The following is a 19,440-nucleotide window of genomic DNA, read 5'->3' as shown; positions in this document are numbered from 1 at the left end:
TCACAAAGGCAGTGTAAAGCCCATTCCACACAGTTTAAAAAAAAAACACTAATACCCGCTAACATCTGGCTTTTGAGTGCAATATGAAAGTGTTAAGTCGGCATTCAGTCCTTCTTCAAATGACTCTGCCGCAGATGTGAGTTTTAATCAGCTCTGGGTCAGCACAGTACAGATGGGAATACAACACCCATGTGTATACTCTAAGTTTCTCTGAGGATGCTGTGGTCAGAGCTGCGAGAATAGCTACAGCTTACTTTTTCTTTACAGAAACACGTCTGCTAACTGTAACAGCTCTGAAACACACAGCTGGCAGATTAATGTGTGCAGCTTGAGTCCACTGTTCTGTTAAAAGTAAAAAATGATCCTAATTATCACAGCAAATCATGATTATCAGATGTTGTGGTTCAAAACAACTTGTAGGATGCAGTGTTTCCCATCCCATCCTTTCATATTGTCGTGGTAATAGGTTTGTCTCCAAGGAGGTAGTTACCAGCTGTAGCTGTAGAGAGTAAAAATGACATTACTGGCAATGGGAAATTATTTATCATACTTGTTTTAGCAGGTGTAAAGATGTATGTTTAAGCAGGTTTATGTGAAATATGGAATACAAGGAGGTTTGAGGGCCTGGGAATGAACTAAGTCCAGGTGGACAAGTGTCACAGTCTGCACTATTAGTTTGTATTGTTATGTCACAGTTTGTTTAACCATGTTATGTTCTAGTCATGTTTTTCCCCTGTCACGTTCAGTTCACTCACATCACCTGTCTAATTGTTCACAGCTGCACCTCATGTCACTGATCACTCCCCTCACAGTATTTAGCTTCCTGGTTTACTTTCATTCATCGAAGAATCCTCACGATCCCTCCATGCTTTGTTGCACCAAAGATAAGTCTGAGTTCATGCCTCATAGTCTTGTTTTGTCATAGTTCTGTTTTATTCATAGTCTTGTAATCGAAGTTTAATCATAGTCTTGTCTTATTTCTTTCATAGCCTTGGTTTTGTTAACATTAAGTATTTTTGAATCCGGCTTGGCCGCGCTTTTTGTTCCTGCCTTTTGCTCCCTATTTTGTTGAATAAACCTTGTTTTTGTGAACGAAAGAGCTGCATCTGGGTCCTACCTTTCCACGTCCGTGACAACGAGTTTGACTTTGCCAAACCTGAAATGGTCACCAAACCAAACTCTGTAAAATCAGTCAATTTACTAAAGCTGCTTTTTAATGTCGAAATCTAACTAAACTGTCGCTGAAAACTAAAATAAAGTTTCATGCAAAATTACTGTAAATGTAGGTGCTGGGTTACGTAGAAGTCTAACCCCGATCTGATGCTTGCCAGTCGTACACCAATTCAACCCCCAGACTTTTTCACCTGTCAGATCTGATAATCACTTATTTTTTTTGGACTGGTTAATGCCTCTGTTCTTCTATGCGGTTGTTTTTATCTTCACTTTTTAAAAAGATAAATAAAAAAACTCATGTCTCTGGACACAAATGAACAGACCCAATTTGAAGAAAATTTTAGAAGCTCCCATCTGACTTTGTTGCAGTGTGAAATCACTGTAGAACCTTGTCGTTTTTAGTTACTTTGTTCAATTTTATTTTTGGTTCCCCAGTTTTCCTTTCACTTGCTGTTTGGTCATTGTTTGCAACAGAAATACTTGGTTGGGGTTAGACAAAGATCATGTTCATAATTGTAATTCACTCTCTCACAATGTTTTCTTGCATTTTTGGAGATTTTTAGGACACCAGAGTGACAAGTCATCCTAAGATTTAACATGCACTTTTTTACTTATTTTGTAGCTTCACTACTTTATCAGTATAACAGCTTGATTTATGTTTATGAGGATTTATTGGAACATCATTTTAAGGGTGTTGGCAGCTTCACAGTGCCACTAGTTAGACTGTAAACTTTATTGCTTTTATATGAAGTCATGGAATTGCCAACCACTTCAGCAATGGGGTTCACACCTCATCTATTTGTTACAAGTGACCAATACAGACCTGATGGGGACATGATCCCTCATCATGTTCGTATAGCAGCTGATTCTTATGGAGCGCCCACTTAAATGAAACAATCACAGTCAGGGATTGAAACCTCAGGCACTCTTATCTCGTTCTCACCACATACACACATGGATTTTCCTGGTGCCGTTCAGGTCCACAGTCGAGATGTCAGACATGAGGAGGCAGCAGCCTGAGGCGTGTTTCATTACAGAGAAATATAATTGGTTTTATGACACTGTCAAAGAGCAAGCAGACTGACATTTAGACACACTCATCCACACGCAAACTGTAACACACGCTGCACTTTTCAATTACAGCAGCTCAACACTGATAACAGTCCAGAGAACAATCGTGAGGAGTAAGTGAAGAAACGTACTTTATGGTAGAATGAGGGAGTTTGTACTGGAGCTGCAGAAATGTCAAAGAAATTCCACGTGTATTCACTTTTGTTATAACAACAAATGGATAAGAACTCAGAATCCCCTTGTGGCATGTGACAATGCTGGTTCTGATTGAAAGGTGCAGAACTCACTGTACGTCACAATTTGTTGCGTGTGAGGCCGTGTAGTCGCAGAACAGTCAGTGTGCCCCTGCTTCCATGAGAAGTACCTACAATGGGCATGAATGCATCAGAACTGGACCACAAAGCAATGGAAGAAAGTGGCCTGGGCTGTGATTCAAGTTTTCTTTTGCATCATTCTTGGAAACTGTATTGCTTCATGTCAGTGGCCTCTTCCAACAAGATAACTTGCCTTGCTACACTGCAGAAATGGTTCAGGAATGGGTTTAGGAGCACAAAAACAGTTTGGATGTTAACTTGTCCTCCTAATTCTAGAGATCTCGATCCAATCATGTTTCTGTTGGATGTGCCAGACAAACAACTTGATTAACATTAGACAGTTGGTTACAATATTATGGATGATCAATGTTGTGTCCAATTACAGTATGAAATAATTAAGGAGGGAACTAATCATAGCCACAGATAAAATTATAAAAAATAAAAAAAAAAAGGAAATAATTGTTAGATGGACTGATTATTTTTTTTCTTTCCATGCTGTATGTCACAGTGTCATTTGAATTTTTCAGAAAAGTCTCAGTAATATTCTGTTACGAGGTGAACCAGACAGGTTAGAGTGTCACACTATAAAGCAATTCTTGGTTATTCTTCAAAATGATGTGGGAAAGAACACCAAATGAGGTGAAACTGATGGTGGTGCTGCTCCATGGAATGGAAATCTAAATACTATCATTGCATTGATGAAGGCAGTGGTGAACATTTTAGTGGTTCCTAATGAAATTTGAAACAGTAGGAGCCAGCTCAGTCGGACTTTACTTGGGTGTGTATTTGCATTGCGTCAATGTTCCTAATCTCAGATTAACACAGATTAAATCAGATGGGTGCACTCGATTGAAGTGAACAGTTACCATTATATCTTCATTACAAAGTGTGGCAATGCTCAAATTAGAATAACAACAAGTTTTGGACCTCCTACCTTGTTTACCTGCAGAGATAGACAGAAAAAAGAAAATGTTGAAAAAAAAAAAATGACATTCTTTACTATGTAAAGATGAGAAGAATCCAAAGATGAATAATAATACACCACGACTTTTATTACAAATACAACAAAGTCAGTTTCAGATTTAGAAACTAAGAGATTCTATATATAATAAAACATCATTTTGAACTTATTGCTTGATGTTTTTGTTTTTTTTATTACCAACGTGATATGTATCCATGTTTCTATTCATGTTGACTTCACTTTTTAATCGTCCATGTGAAATGAATATGTGTCATTCTGTGGTTGCCTCTTCTTTCTGTGGATTTTCAAAATATTATTACATTATAAAATGTCTCAGTGGACTCGACTGAAAAATCCTATTATTAGATTCCTTTGAGGATTTACTGGTGGTCCGTTTGTCTCCATGGTAACCCAGGTGACTCCAATGAGAACAAGCCATTGGTGGGAGCAGAGGAGGAAGAAGTGGCGAAGATGGGCTGTCCCAGTCTGGGCGAACACACACAGGTGGAGGTGATGATAGAGGAGTCCTACGAGTTCAAGGTAAATGAGTATAAGCGTGTGTGCATGTGTGTGTACTGTATCAACCCGTGAATGTGTTGTCCATTCTGTTGCTTGATTTTTGTTAAGTTTCCTCTCATCTCCAATTTGTATTTTCTTTTGAAGTGTTTACACATTTTATTTGCTCATTTGTCTGTTTTTGTCTTATTTTTTGTGTGCATGTATGTGTGCAGAGAGCAGTGAATTCTCTTCTCAGACGGGCTGAAAAGGTTATTCTTCTCATGCATGCAATGCTTGTTTCAATCTGTTATTGTACAATATTGAAATGTTGTCATGGAGCCTGGGTCATGTGTTTAAATCCTTAATTGCACAAACACATTGGGATTCATTTGCCATTTCTCTAAAATAAACAATGCAGGGTTTTCTTGAATCCCTGTCAGCGGAGTTAAAATACTGACGGTGGCTGTGATGCTCAATGGCTGGTCTGACCTGTTTTGCATATTTCATTGTTCTTCCACTTGGCTGCTTTACACAGAAAACTCCTAAAGATTTTTCCTCGATTTCTTTCATAGCACCACTAAAACAGGGCATTGTAGCAAATTTCACAGCTTTGTGTCAATCGGCGCATTCTATACCTCTAATTCTCAGTGTTTGGGTATATCTCCGTAGTATGAGTCTTAATTTAACAACTTCTTTTTCTCTTTCTGTGGCTGGAGGTGATTTCATGACTGGAAGTTTTGTTTTTCCTGCTTTGCCTGGTCTGTATACTCTTGCATGCTTGCTTTTACGTGTGTTTGTGTGTATTTGTGTGTTTAGAATACAGTTGATAAGTTGATCAAGAAGACAAACCTGGCCTTGGTGGTGGGAAGCAGCAGCTGGAGGGAGCAGTTTGTCAATGCCGTCACTGTTAGCGCAGGTAACACAGTCACAGAACACATGTGGCATAATTTTGATTCATTTTGATTTATTTAAACTTTGCATTAGCTTTTATTTCTGTCCTCTATTTATTTCAATCTATTCATAATAGATGTTTTTCCCTGTTGGCAGAGTAAAGTCAGCTTTTTTTTCCTTTGTTTTCAGTTTATATGCTAAGCTACCCACTACATAGCTCCAGCATTTAGTCAAATATGAGAATGACGTCTTGTCTAACTCTTGGCAGTCTAATATTTTCTTTAATCTGAAATTCCTCCATTCTGTCTCAATCCTCCTCACTTTGAATATTCTGCCTGACCCGCAGGAGACGATGATGAGGAGGAGAGCGGTGAGGAGCGGCTGCCCTCCTGCTTCGACTACATCATGCACTTCCTCACTGTTTTCTGGAAGGTCCTGTTCGCCTTTGTCCCACCGACTGAGTACTGGAACGGCTGGGCCTGCTTCATTGTCTCCATATCACTGATCGGTGTCCTCACTGCACTCACTGGTGATCTGGCGTCACACTTTGGCTGCACGATAGGATTGAAGGACTCTGTCACAGCTGTGGTGTTTGTGGCGCTGGGGACATCCGTGCCAGGTGAGGCAGCAAGGGAGAAGATACTGACATCATCGGTGTTATCAACATTTTCTTTGTGCTATTGTTGAAATTTACATCAGACATCAAATCAGTCCTCACATTTCTGTCTTAGTGCAGGTAGAATGCGCAGACATGAAGGCACTGAAAGTGGGGCGGCCAAGACTGAGTTCTAATTCCAATTTCTTTTAAGCATATTTAATGCCATTTTGGTGCATTTTAAGCTAAACTCAACTGGTTTAATATAATCTTTCTTGTTACTGCAGGACTCCCAACTAGAGCACTAATCTGTTTCTGTCAAATTTGTGGTTCAATAAATGGTGTCGCCTCTCCGGATAGTAAATTGGTATTGTTCATAAAAATGTGACATTTTGGCCACATACACTTTTGAAATGAATCCAAAGCCTTTGCATAGATATCACTCTCTGCTTCCTTAGTCCTAACCGTTGTGGCAGGATGTTTGAGGATGAAATCCATAAATCTGTTTAGAAACCAGAGAAAATAGACGTTCCCTGTAAGTTTGGTTTCTACAGCAATAAAAGAAATCTATTCAGTGGTGTTTGTACAACGCAAACAGGAACAGCTGTTTCTGTTTTCATAATCTAGATCCACTAGAATGTAAGCAAATAAGTTATAAAGAAGTAATATATCACACATAAAGTAGTTCTTTATACCTCCTGATCTTGATCTTCTATAAACCGAGTACCTCTTTCTGTCACTTCACTGCACATAAATAGAAAGCTATTTCCAAGTGTACTCATGCATGTGTCATCATTTCAGACCAAATTTATATTAACGTGGGTCTCTTCCTTTACACACACATTTCTACCAGGTAAAGAAACCATATGGCATTATTATCAACAATTCCCCATCTAATAAAACGTTTGCACCCTTTTTTGTCTTTAAAGGTGGAATTAAGATACAATTATTCTTTGTTTTAATTAGTAATATTGTTTGAGGATTCTGGTATTTTGTAGGAATTAATTGGCATCTTAATTTGTGGATAAACAGTATGAGCAGGTTTGCTGAAAATCAGATAATCCAGTCGATTGCCCCAAACCAAACAGATAAGACCTGAGGATAAAAGTTCAAATACAGATATTTTTTGTCACTTATTGTGGTTTTATACCCTGCTTGTGAGATGGGAGTCCTATCAAACTCATTACTCATTTTGCCTCAGTCCTTAAATGACACTGTTTTCATTTAGTTTAATAAGACACAAAATGAGCTGCATATTTCTCCTGAAGTTCAGCTGTGACAGACCAAGCAAATGAACAAATGAAAAAAGGAGTATTCCATCTCATTTTAGTAGCAGCTACCATATATGCAGGCTGGAAATCAAATTTAGGTTGTAAAAAACAGGCTCCATCACAACCTTCAGCCAGAGCTTGTTCCCGCCCGGAGGGGACGCATCGTCCTCAGGCCTTGATTCAATTCCCTACCTCATTCCTCTCGATAGCAACTTTGTTGTTGTTCCTTCAAATGATTTATAGAAATAGCTGCCGTGCTACTCTTCCAGGTGATAACTTTGATGACTTGCAGTGAGGTCTCTGGAAAGTAATATTTGAAACAATTCCTGTTCTGTTTTGTTGCTTAGGACTGGAAGTTATAAACATGGATTTAATATCTACAATGAACACGTTTCTTCTCTCACAAAATATTTAGACGCTAATTTTTCTTTGCCTTTGATTTGATTTGAATCTTTTTATTTTCTGTTTTGCCTTATGTCTTACATTTTCAGCCACATTTCCGGTCCTCCTTCACCTCTCCACCTCGCTTACCTGTTAGGCTTGCTCTCTTGCTCCGTCCCTGTCAGTTCATTATTTTGACATTGTGTTACCTTACTCTTTTCCTTCTGTACTCCTTTTATTGAATTTTGTGTTTTCCCTTTGATTCATCCATTATCCTGACCTGTGTGTGCTGTGGAGTCCAGGTGTGTGTGGGGGTGAAAATGTCTAGCAGATGATTCTAACTTCACCTGGGGGGGGTTCACTGCCTTGAGCCTTGAGGTGCAAATGTGTGTGATTGTAATCTTCTTGTTAGAAACACTCATCTCCTCTCTTTTTCCCAGTTCCTTCCCTCCCTCCTCCTCCTTCTGCCATCCTCTAGATTTATAAAAGCAGTTCTACAGTATTACATCTGAGACACACTCAAGGATTATCAGCCCAATTTACTGCAAATTTGCCTATCCAAGCAATTAAGGGGCAGATGCAGATCAGAGATCAGAAAGCTGTATGAGGCTTACTTAGCTAATCTTCAACCATCTGATCCATTTAAATTCTAAGTAGTGAGTAATATTTGTGTTGACGGCTAACAAGTCTTATAGAGATCAGAGATCCATCCTCAGGGTAGTTTGAAGTTTCACCGGCTTACTCACTAGTGCAATGACACATAGACTGATGATTGTTTTGTTTGATTTTGAGTTTAACGTCATCCTCCTTTTACTCTTTAGTATAGGTCGTTATCATGCCTTAAACAGCTTTAAATGCTATCGGCTTGCAAAATATATTTTCAGACGACCTTTATCTGTTGAATTGGTTCTTTGGATGGCAGCAAACAAAAGCCAAGTTCAGACTACATGACTGTCAGTGTCATTGGATTGCTGTATAGTGCACAATACACAACATGATTATCATCCACTGGGGAGTTTCACAGTCATAGTGGGCTAACACTAAGTGACCAATCAGCACCGGGGCGCCACACTACAAGATGTTTCACAAGACTTTATCCCCTACACGTCTGGCTAGTCACCCAGCAAAAAATAGAAGTGAAAAGGGAAGGGATGTATAGGAAGCCAAAACAGCTAACATAATTTCAATCTGAAATGGTGTTTTTTTTTTTTTTTTTTTTAAATGCTTAAGATCCTTGCTTTTTACTGTGCTCTATTTATTCTTACATTTTGTAAACCTTTGTTATAAGAGTAATAAAGCATCCACATTCAAGCACAATCAAATGCATATAAATTCAAAGGGGGGAAAAAGGCAAACAACCAAGCAAACACAAAAGCCATTCATGCAGGTTAGCCAGTTCAAAAGTAATGGCAAAGCCATCATTGTCCCAGGAAAATTCATGTTATCCTCTGCAGACTGGACAAGTCATATTCAATTTACAAAGTGAGGTCGCCAACCTAAGAATGGCAGGCTATTGCTAATTGTAGTCTGGCTTTACTCTTTGGCGTATTACAGTGGTCTGCCAGTCCTTGCTGACCGTATTTTTTTTCGCCGTGCTCTCTGTCTTGTTTTATTCTTCTCCCAGGTTTCCTACTATTGTTTTTCCTTACCCCATCACTTTAGCTCGACTGTAGATCTTTGTCAACCCCTCCATCAACAGCTCCTTACTTGCTTTTGGTGTCTGACAATCGAATGCCAGTTCACCTGGGTCTTTTGTTGCCAACCTCTAGAATTAGTCTAAAAATCAGGTTTGAAATTATGCTGTGTTAACTGACCTCACTTACCTGTGTCAAAAAAACAACACTTTTTTTAACTAAAAAATGACAGTTACTCAACCCCCTTAAATATTTTGGAGGATAGTTTTCATGTTAGGATATGACTTTCACCAAGTCACACTGATACACACATGAGAATTGAAACTCATCTCAGCAGCCTGACTAAAAATAGAAATAAGCTGACATAAGCATACAGTAACTGGCAGCTGTTTCCCTGGTGTTCCCTGCCAGCTCTGCCAGTATGCAGTATGCAGCACCAGAAAGCTTGCTTGTAAATGCAACACCAATTACGGTATTACATCGATTTTGCACATGCTGATGCCAATAAAAGACTATAGATTATCTGCAAGACTCATGTTTGTCCATGTTTGCAGATAATAAATCTAAAAATACAATTCAAGTTCCGGACAGAAAAAAATGTAACCCCTCCTTTGAAATAGAGGTCTATACACGCACCTCAATCTAACAGAGATCATTTACTGAATTTAAAGGAATAGATTAGAATGGATTCGCCAGGAAACAAACTGCACAGCTATTAATCTGCGATTATACCCTATTTTTTTTGTGTGCTGAGCTGTAGAGTCAGCCAACGAAGACACATGACTAACAGTTGTCTGTCTTATACTCAATGAGTCTCTCATTTAATAACTATGGCCCCAGAGTGCAGACCTGCTAAACTGGTAGCCTCAGAAAAGTGAACACATTTATAGCTACGTGAAAGTAAAAGTACATTTTATGGAACTCCTAAAGCAAAATTCTGATCCTCTTTAAGATGCATAAACTCTACGACATCACAAATTATTTTCTTTTTTTTTTGTATACCTGGCTACCAGTCTCAGTATTCAGCCTGGTGAAATTCATTCCCCCTTTTTCCATACTCTGTTGATTCAGTTGCAAGATGTCTGGGGGTTTTCTTGCATGTTCTTAATTTCAAACCTCATCAAACACAAATGTGTTACCTGGGCCTGAACTTGCTTTTCTACTTATTTTTGGATGACCTCTGATTATATTCCTACACTTAATTTGATATGATGTTGAATTCATTGCTCAATCAGTGCTGCACTGTCCTTTTGGAAGCTACACTTTTTTTACAGGTTTTTCTAAAAAAAAAAAAAAGAAGATGCCTGATTCTAAAAAGGCTGGTCTTTGCCTCTGTGTTCACTGGCAAACTGTGTTTTTTTTCCTAATCCTCTTTATGAACTGCAAAGATTTTTTCCTGGCACGGTTTTTCATGCAGGTCAAATTTGATTATAGAAACAAGCAACATTTGCAGAGTTATCTATAGATTGTTTGACTTCTTTTTGCATCACACTGGTGCATCCTGGTCTTTTAATCGTGCACTGATTATTTTTTCAGCACTGTTTGCTTTTAAATGATTAAATTAAAAAACAACCACTGACTCGGCTAAGTTATCTATCGCTTAGAAAAACAAATGTTTTGCAATTTAAGCTGTAAAATCTTTCTGTCTCATCAGACACATTTGCCAGTAAAGTCGCAGCCATCCAGGACCAGTATGCCGACGCCTCCATTGGTAATGTCACCGGCTCAAATGCTGTCAATGTCTTCCTGGGCATTGGAGTGGCGTGGACCATTGCTGCTGTTGCCTGGCGCTCCAAGGGCAAGCCTTTCAAGGTGGACCCGGGGAACCTGGCCTTCTCCGTCACCCTTTTCACCATCCTGGCTGTGATGAGTGTGCTCACACTGCTGTACCGGCGGCGGGCAACGGTGGCCGGCGGCGAACTGGGTGGACCGCGGACTTGCAAGTTGATAACATCGCTGCTGTTCATCTCCATGTGGCTGATTTACATCTTTCTGGCTTCTATGGAGGCCTACTGCCATTTACCAGTGTTTTAAATGGAGAGCAAAGGAAGAGAGACCCACGGCCAACATGAAGGGGATCGGGGGCAGGTTAGAGAGATCTGGATTGAAATGGATGAATTTCTCTCCTTTGTCTAAAATTCATTTTAACCCTAAGTTTCTACCCTGAAAAAAATTAGTGTACATCCTCTTGGGACTATATAATTCCCTAATGATGTCCAGAATAATTATTATAGTCTGCAAACACAGCTCTTTTACCCATGCAGACCCTCCACTCTCCAGTGACTGGAAAACTTTTGGGATAGACAAAACTACAAATTACTGAGCATAGAGTATTATTTAAAAAACACACTGCAGTCTTTAAATGGGACTTGCATCACCAACAATGGACAACACAGTCTGGTAGTTATTAAAAGGCTGAAATAGTTTCAGTGTACTGCTAAACCAGCAACACAGAAATGATCAGCCAGCCTTTGTTGGGAGAATCAAAGCTGAGATCAAGGATAAATGTGAGAGATGAGCATAAGCTAGCAGCAACAAAACCAGAGATAAGAAAAAGTCTTTAGAAAGGTCATGGTTTTAGTAGAAGAAAAAAAGATGAGGGTAGAAGTCAGAGAAGATTAAAAACAAAAGTTTCTACACCCCCTCCTCACACCTTCTGTGTCTTGACCCTGTCTTGGTTGTAATAGGAACAGTGGATCCTCCTATCATAACCTTTGAACTCTATCTAAAACTGTCTGTGACTTATGACTTTTAATGCCTCTTTCCCTAAATGTACCCATACATATATACACACATATTTATAAGAGCCCTCAGGTGATCCTGCAACCAGATGCAGGTGAGATGACCTTTTTTGTCCTTTTTTTGTTTTATTCCAAAATAATCCATCCATTTTACACTACACACACACACATTGAATACTCTCCCCTACAAACACTCCACAGACTATACACTCTACTCTTAACTTCCCATATTTTTATGTGTCCTGTAGGAATAGTCTTCAAATAGTAATAATGAACCGCTGTGGTCACCACTACCAAACCTTCTTTTTAATTGAGCCAATCCCATGTCTCTCTACCTAAAAGCCGACCCCACCCCGCACTTATTTTCTACACTTTTCAGTGGCGTCACGTGTTGATGTTGTTACAGTGCAATTGTAAAAACAACAACAAAAGATGTATAAATACAGTAAGATGTGATCAGAATAGATACAACTTGAAAATTCAAGAAATCACGAGTGTGTGATGGAGACAAAAGTAGTGTAGAGCCAACAAGCTTGTTAAACAGAGGACTTTCTTTCAGTTCAGAAGCTTTGTGTGCTTGTAAGGTGAACTGTTTACACTTTGAAATATGAGGAACAAGTGCAACCGGAGCCTAAAAGGGACTTATGTAAGGCCAGGTGACAAAAAAAAAAAAAAAACACAACTCAAGAAGGACTTGTAAGTATGAAGGATCGTCCCGACTGTGATCGTGATGACTGTGAAAGCAACGGCAGTATTGTTGACAAATCAAAACTACGACCATACCCAGTGTTTCTAATTGTACATGATATTATGAAAAACTTTTATTGATGTATGTGAGAATACGCTGATATGTCATTTATGTGAAGTCCCTCTCTTTGTAAGGAAAACTGAAAGTAGGCAAGAAAGATCCAAATGCCCTTTTGCTTTGAAACAAAGAGAAAAAGGGGACATTTGAATAAAATCGGCCGCAGCTGCAAATTTTGAGAGAAATGTACGGCAGCTCTGAGATATCATGCGACTTTTAATGCATCAGCTGGGACGTGTTTTTTTTCTACTAGGAAAAAGCAGTCTTTGTTCTCCAGAGATGGGATGACATTGTCACAGATCACTAACCATTCATTTTAAATGTGTACTTTTATTTTGCAGGCATTTGACAAACCCCTTGAGCTGGCAGCTGTTGTTAGTAAAACTAAAAGTGAAAATCACACTAATGATTTGATATATTTAATGGCTAAATCTGTGCTGTTTGGTTTGTTTTTGTGAAAAAAAAATGTGACTCAGGCATGATCTGTGTGTGTGTGTCAAAGTGAACGTACGAAATGAGAAAAACTGAAAAGGATCATTTTACGCTACATATATTAAATCAACTGTTATGTCGTCCATGTCTGTCAGAGAAAGTATCAAAGCCAAGATTTACGTTATGTTGTGTTAATACCCAGGTCATGCCCACAAGCTACACTGAAGTTGGACAGAAGGGACGGCATATGGCTTGTCAGGGTGCGTTATTATTAATTGCATTTCCGTTGTTAATATCACAGCCCCACACCATGCTGAATGCAAGAAAACCCCTTCAGAGAGAGAGAACTATAGTTAGGCTTTTGGAAATGGAACTAAAAACAACTATCTGCCTACCATCCACTTTATTAATACATGCAAATTACCCCCTGCTGTAATCCCCATGCAAATACAGCCTTTCTAAAAATAGCTCATCCATGACAAGATCTGGTGAAGCTTCTGATGTAGTCTCACCAAAGTCAGGAGCACTGCTTTGTCGGAGTAAAAATGTCTGGATGTATAACCCTTTTCCTCTGATTTGACATTACAGAGCGACTCGACTTTGCATTCTATCAACAGTTAAGGCTGCAGTGATTTCTCAAACAGCTGTTTTCCAGCCAGTCACGTTCATTGATAGAAAGAGTTTGGCCATCTGCCATGTTGCTTCTGCTCCATTTCAAAGCGATATCTCACCGGTGAAAAGGTTTAGCATTGCTGTTAGGTATTAGACATGACAGCATGCTCAGAGTAACTGCCTCATTAGAGCCACCCTGGAGCTTGTAAGGATTTAGGAGGCTTCTACTTGGTAGGTGTTCACAGGCTTGAAAAAACAAAGACCATGTCAGGGCAACTCTGCCCTCATCTGAAATGTTTGGCCAAAAAATCCCAAGTGAGCCATGAATTTGTTAAGTTAAACTGATTAGCAATTCAAACCATTCTACTTTCTTTTTTTTAAAATTAATTTCCCTTTCTGTGAAGCTGACATCATGTGTCGTGTGTTGTATTCCCACTTTCTCTGAGTCCGTCTTTTGTATGCAAAGAACTTCAGGATTGTTTCTATCATTGAACTGTTGGATCAGGCACTAAAATGATCTCTGTCTATTTCAACTCAAAACAACATCCTCAAAATAAGACATTTAAAATGAGTCTCAAGATTAAAACACATCTTTTTTTATCAATATAGACTTATAAGACCACTGTGACGCTAACACACTGCTGAATTCATTTTGAAGTATTTTAATTAATTCACTTTGAGAGATCAGCCAAAAAACAGGATCTGATTCTGCAGGGTTTCTAATTTCAGCACAATAGCAGCTTATTAGCTTTTACATCTTCTGTTCAGAAGCACGATTCAATTACTGTTGAGGTCCATCTCCTCTGTCCTTTTCTGTTCTCTATCTCCTTCCTTCGTTTAGGCATGCCCTGGAGTTAAAAGTAGCCATTGTTAGGGATCTTTGAAGAGTTTTCCTGAATTATGTGACTGACGTTGTTCCCTGCAACAAAAGCCATGACTTCAGTTCTAGCAACAGGTCTGAATGCTTACAGACATGGTGTTTGAATCAGTATCCCCCAGCTGAAACTATTTCCGCTTATCCTTTCATTACCTCTGTGTCTTCGGTCTTGTCTGTATCTTTTTTTCATTGATGATATTGACGTGACTCGCTGGTTGGCATGACTCCTGGCATGCTGAGGTGCCGGGACATCTGTCGGGCCAAACTCTTTTTCTCAATGACTTAAGCTTCCGTAACCAGTTACAGAATGTGTGGGCAGGATAATAGTGCTGTGCTGCTGACGCCACAGGAACAGAAGAATACTGAGACTGATTTAGAAATGTAGGCTTTTTAAAGGCTGATAAGCTTTGCTGGAGGACAGATCAGAGTGTGTGTGTTCCTGTGTGTGCGTATGCATGGTCTGGAAGTGAGTGAAGAAATACAACCATATTTTTAGTCTTTTGCCTGTTGCTTAGCGACCATCTATCTACTTGCTGTTGTCTTCTTGACTCCTGCTGGTGTATGTGAGACATTTTCTGTGTGTCATACTCTTTGAATATGTCTCTCTTTGTGCGTTTGCCCTTCGTCTTGTGAACACGACAGAGTATCTTGTCAGTTTTTCTCACTCTGCAGATGCTCAACCTGTTACACATCCTTTCCTAATTTTTTCTTCATGCATGTTTTTTTTTTTTTTTTTACTTGTGCCTCTCCTTTGCATGTGTTTATATTTTGGGTATGTCGTCATGTGTTTTTCTGCCTTTGTGTGTGTGGTTTGGTGTTGTAATCTCTTTACAAGGGCTTGCCCTGTGCATCCTTGACAGAGTCCCATGTGCTAGATTAATGAATTTGAATGCCAACCTGACCCATGGTAAAAACACTTGAAAATTGGATTACTTGTGTTTGTGCGCATGTGTATGTGTGTGTGTGCATGAAGTGTGTGTGTGTACCTGTCAAATAATATTAGATATATGATAGATCTGGCTGTCAATCAAGTCTGGGAATAGATGCAAACATTTGGCTAAAAAGTAGGTGTGTGTGTGAGTTTGTCAGTAACTGTAAGACTAAATGAAGTCTTACACTGAGGTCGCTGATTCTTCATCACCCGATTGGCTCATGACTGAATGCAGGCATGCTTACATGCATTCATATGCAATGCACATGTAAACTGACATTAAAAAGACACACACACACACAACTTAAACTCATTAATGAATGGAAGGGGACCAGTCTTATCAGTAAACGTGAAATAGGTATATGTTTGTTCACCTCTCCAAAAACATTGTAGCGTCACTGTCCGTTGGCATAAATTGTCAGAAAATATGATAGGCAAAGCATCCCCAAAGTAGTAAAGTGCGTAGACCCTAACCATATCTATAAGCATGAACTATTTCCACCTGAGAGCAATGTAGAAAAGTGAGAGGATTTTGCAAAACATGAAGGTTGGTTGGTCTCAAACTCCAATCTGTACAATTGGGCTGTCACTTTTTCTTCAAAGTTTGAAAATCTGCTAAAACATGGGGAAACGTCTTACGTTGGAATCATGTTCGAATTGAAAAATGACTCTCTGCAAGCGCTTCAGACAGACGTATCAGAATGTTAGAGGTAGTTTGCTTTGTGATCCAGTAGAGGGCGGTCTAGTAGCAGCTTAGTTGAATGCACATACTGGGGGTTGTCACTCGAAGAATTGCGTTTTTTTGTTTTTTCTAAAACTTGTTCAAACTTAAATTCAAATCTGCATGAGCACCTGCTTCCTCCTTGTAAGCATTAGTGGACTAAATTAACATTGTCAAACATTTACATGCTCATATGGCAATGTAGCAATGCGTGGCGAGACTTTTACGGCTGTGTCATCACGTGGTGAGGTGCAAGTTGCAATTTTGTTGGGAAATACTGAAAACCGTCAAAGAGCAGTTGTGCTTGAAACATCATCTTGGTGTAATAAAGTTGATGTTTACATTAACAGTGCTAACCTGTTGTTTATGATTCAGGGATTAATGTTTATATTAAGATGTTAGGGGTGTTGCTTTTTCTTCAAGATTCAAACATTCATTCAAATATGGGAAAATTTCAAACGCAGTATGCCATTCAATTTCAAAGTTGGACATAGGCTGTATAGGCAGATGTATTGGACAGGTAGAAGTAGTTTGTTTTGTAATCTAGTATCAGCTTGGTCTAATGCACGTGCTGGTAAGCTAAAAAATGACAAACCATCAGAAAAGTCGAAGACCATCAACATACAAATAACCAGAGAAGCAGTGTTTGGAAATAATTTATATTATACACTGTAAATCTTATAGTAACAATGGAAGAGAAGGCTGTCAACATTCAGCAAAGCAGCTGTCTTAAGCCTTGTAGAGAACAAGATTTTCAGCGCCATTGAATCATCATGTTTCTCTTGTGTTCAGGACTTTTAAAGTCATATCATAGTACATGACTGATTTGCAGCAGGCTCTTACACCTATTTTATCCAACTTTCTGTCATATCTCTGGGAGGCAGGTAGTTTACTGGAGGTAGTATCTTTCATGCAGGTAGGTCAGGATTTGACCCCCGGTCACCCACATGAAAGGCATCGATCTTACAGTATTTTCCTCATTTTCCCTTTCTGGGTTTACCCCTGACCTCATGTCACCTTACTCCATCTCTTGCACTCTCACTTACTGTAGCTCCTCGCTGACAGCCCTCTCACAAATCCTCCCCCGCTGACTCATCCAGAATATCAGGCATACTAGATGATAAGTCAGAGGCATAGACGTGTTTACGAGCCTCACAAATCACATCTTTGGAGTCTTCACACATAGTGATCGATGGCAGCTGTTCGAACCACCTATATGCCTCAGGTCCAAAACAATTTGTCTGTGACCCCCAACATTTGTCTGGGACATGAAAACTGGGCTTAAACTCTTATGGTGTGAATAAGGCCTTACTCTACAATGGTAGTAAATCTGTGGAGTCACTTGTTATCTGGACACCAAGTGAGTCAGCAGAGGCTGTGGTTTTGAGAGGGGTTTAAGGAACTTATGATGGAACGTGAGCCATACATCCTTGTGATATTCACAAATCACTGCATTTTAGACTTAGAAGAACTTGTGTGCATAAATTTGGAATTTGTCAAAAATTTGTTTTTACTTTTTGGAAAAAGTGGCAGCCCTACTATGTGCGCAGCAAATTTAATGCTTAAACTGTAACTTTGTTTGTATGTGTGTGTGTGTGTGTCTATTTAGGAATTGAACCCACAAGGAATTTAATCTAGGCTTGAAATTTAAGGTTGATATAAGAGTATGTGTATTCAGGTAAACCTGAATGGTGGCATTATTCATGCAAGTAGCTGCTTATATTTATAGTTTATATATTTTCAGTTTCCATGTTTCTATTTGAAAAATGCAACACCGCTCAGCAGCTGATCCATGTTAAGACTTTAATAAATAAAGAAATACAATCAAAACATGTAGCCTTTTAAACTGAGAACTATTAGTGATTTAAAAAGGTTATAATAGTAAGATTTTACATCATCAAAATAAAGAAGAAAATTAAAGCGCCCACTGATTCAGAACTGTTCACTGATTGGTTGTTGTTTTAGCCCTAAAAGTGTGGACAGCCAATCATAAACTCTGTTCTGTTCAACTTCATTTTTAGTTAAAAGGGATTGTTTGAAATTTTAAAAAAGAGACTAAGTGACAAAATATGTCATATGAATGAGCTGAATGTCACTTTTTTGTCACTTTTTCTGAACCATTTACTCAGTTATATGTAGGCATTTATGTTATAATGTCAGATTTATTTCTTTAAAAATAAACTGTTTAGATCTGCATAATGTGATTTCAGATCACATTTTCGGGTTCTTTCCCAACACAAACACTCCTAAAGGCAGTGGTCAGATGACCTTGAACAAATTTATATAGAACAAACATTAGTATATTTGTCCCCTGCCTAAGTTCTGAATGGGAATACATCTCTAAAATGGCTGTATCTCTAAATAATGTCTTTTCACTTTATATTCATGTAGTCCTATTTATGATTTCACAAAGTGCTTTTGATATGAATTTATTGTATTTTGATTTATTTTTAATGTTATCTTTTTCCCCTTGTTACATTTGTTTTGTGCTGTTTTTTGGTCATTTGTTTTGTAAAAGGAAACAAAGAAATCCCTCAGAGAGCAGAACACCAACTTAACATGGTAACAAACAATGAGTGTGCTGTTATCCTTTTTATCGAGTGTGTGAGTATGAACGCGTGCGCTCATTCATGTCATTCCGTCCATGAGTGTGTCGATGCATGAATTAAACTCATTCTGAATACAGTGTTAATGTTGGAAATGTCGTAGTAAAGACTAAAGTATTTTTAAAAGCTGAAAATGACATGATATGAAAAATTATATAGATGTTTACAAAGACCAAACTTTTATTTTCTCTTTTTTTTTCTCAACGGTGAAATAAAACTTTACTGGCAAATGTTCAAACTTGTGTCTGTGTGTTTTCTCCTGAGCTCAGTTAGGGCTCGGGGATTTATTTGAGAATTACGATCCTTACTTCACAAAATTCTTAGTAATTAGGAAGTGCAGAATGTCATCATATTCGATCTGAAATTATTTGTCACATCCCCTGGTTTATTGTTGTTTTTAGTAGGATCTATAAAAGTGTTTGTTTTCCCGTTTCTGTTCCATGTCTGAAATCTGCCTCCTCTGAAACCAAAAAACATCCGAGAGGATTTCAGGACTTTAGCAACAGATTTTTTTGGCCCTGTAGGTTGTGGAATGTGATCTCTGTGGAATGGACTTTTTTCCCTTAGATCCCATCAGATTGGTATCTGGGGAGTTTGGAGGCTGGATGAATACCTCAGTTGTGTTATTTGAGACCTACTTCAGCAGTTTTGACTGGTCTGCAAAAATGTCTAGGTTGCTGTAGTGATGGCCAAAATTAATCTTCTTGAGGTACTTAATTTTTTGAGACAATTATGCTGAAAAATGGTTATTCTCCTAACCATGGTTACTCCTAAAAATGCACAGAAGTGCCATGCGTTGATTAGTTTTGTGAAACTGAGCAATGTACTGTATGTACTCAAGTTATTTCATTATTATTTATTCATCTTGTTCCATCTCATGCACTATCATCAACATGCAACCCACAGCACATCGGGCTGGAATTGCA

At 38.7% G+C, this 19,440-nt stretch overlaps 1 protein-coding gene across 2 annotated transcripts in view; it reads left to right on the top strand.

The window, feature by feature from the left end:
- Positions 1–18,593, top strand: part of slc8a4b (solute carrier family 8 member 4b) — a 113,146-nt gene extending 94,553 nt beyond the window's left edge. The window contains exons 13-17 of one of the 2 annotated variants that reach the window (XM_072376429.1): positions 3,935–4,059; positions 4,251–4,286; positions 4,834–4,933; positions 5,255–5,527; positions 10,444–18,593. In XM_072376429.1, the coding sequence (XP_072232530.1) occupies positions 3,935–4,059; positions 4,251–4,286; positions 4,834–4,933; positions 5,255–5,527; positions 10,444–10,823 (914 nt within the window). In that variant the 3' untranslated portion in view covers positions 10,824–18,593. The remainder of the gene's footprint in view (positions 1–3,934; positions 4,060–4,250; positions 4,287–4,833; positions 4,934–5,254; positions 5,528–10,443) is intronic. The other variant, XM_072376430.1, reaches the window with a different exon arrangement.
- The last annotated feature ends 847 nt before the right edge of the window (positions 18,594–19,440 follow it).

The sequence above is a fragment of the Leuresthes tenuis genome, unplaced genomic scaffold, assembly GCF_036924035.1.
Source record: "Leuresthes tenuis unplaced genomic scaffold, fLeuTen1.0.hap1 SCAF_22, whole genome shotgun sequence".
In the NCBI taxonomy this organism is placed as follows: domain Eukaryota; kingdom Metazoa; phylum Chordata; class Actinopteri; order Atheriniformes; family Atherinopsidae; genus Leuresthes; species Leuresthes tenuis.
The sequence above is the reverse complement of the archived record's forward strand: the minus strand, read 5'-3'. Positions and strand labels throughout refer to the sequence as shown.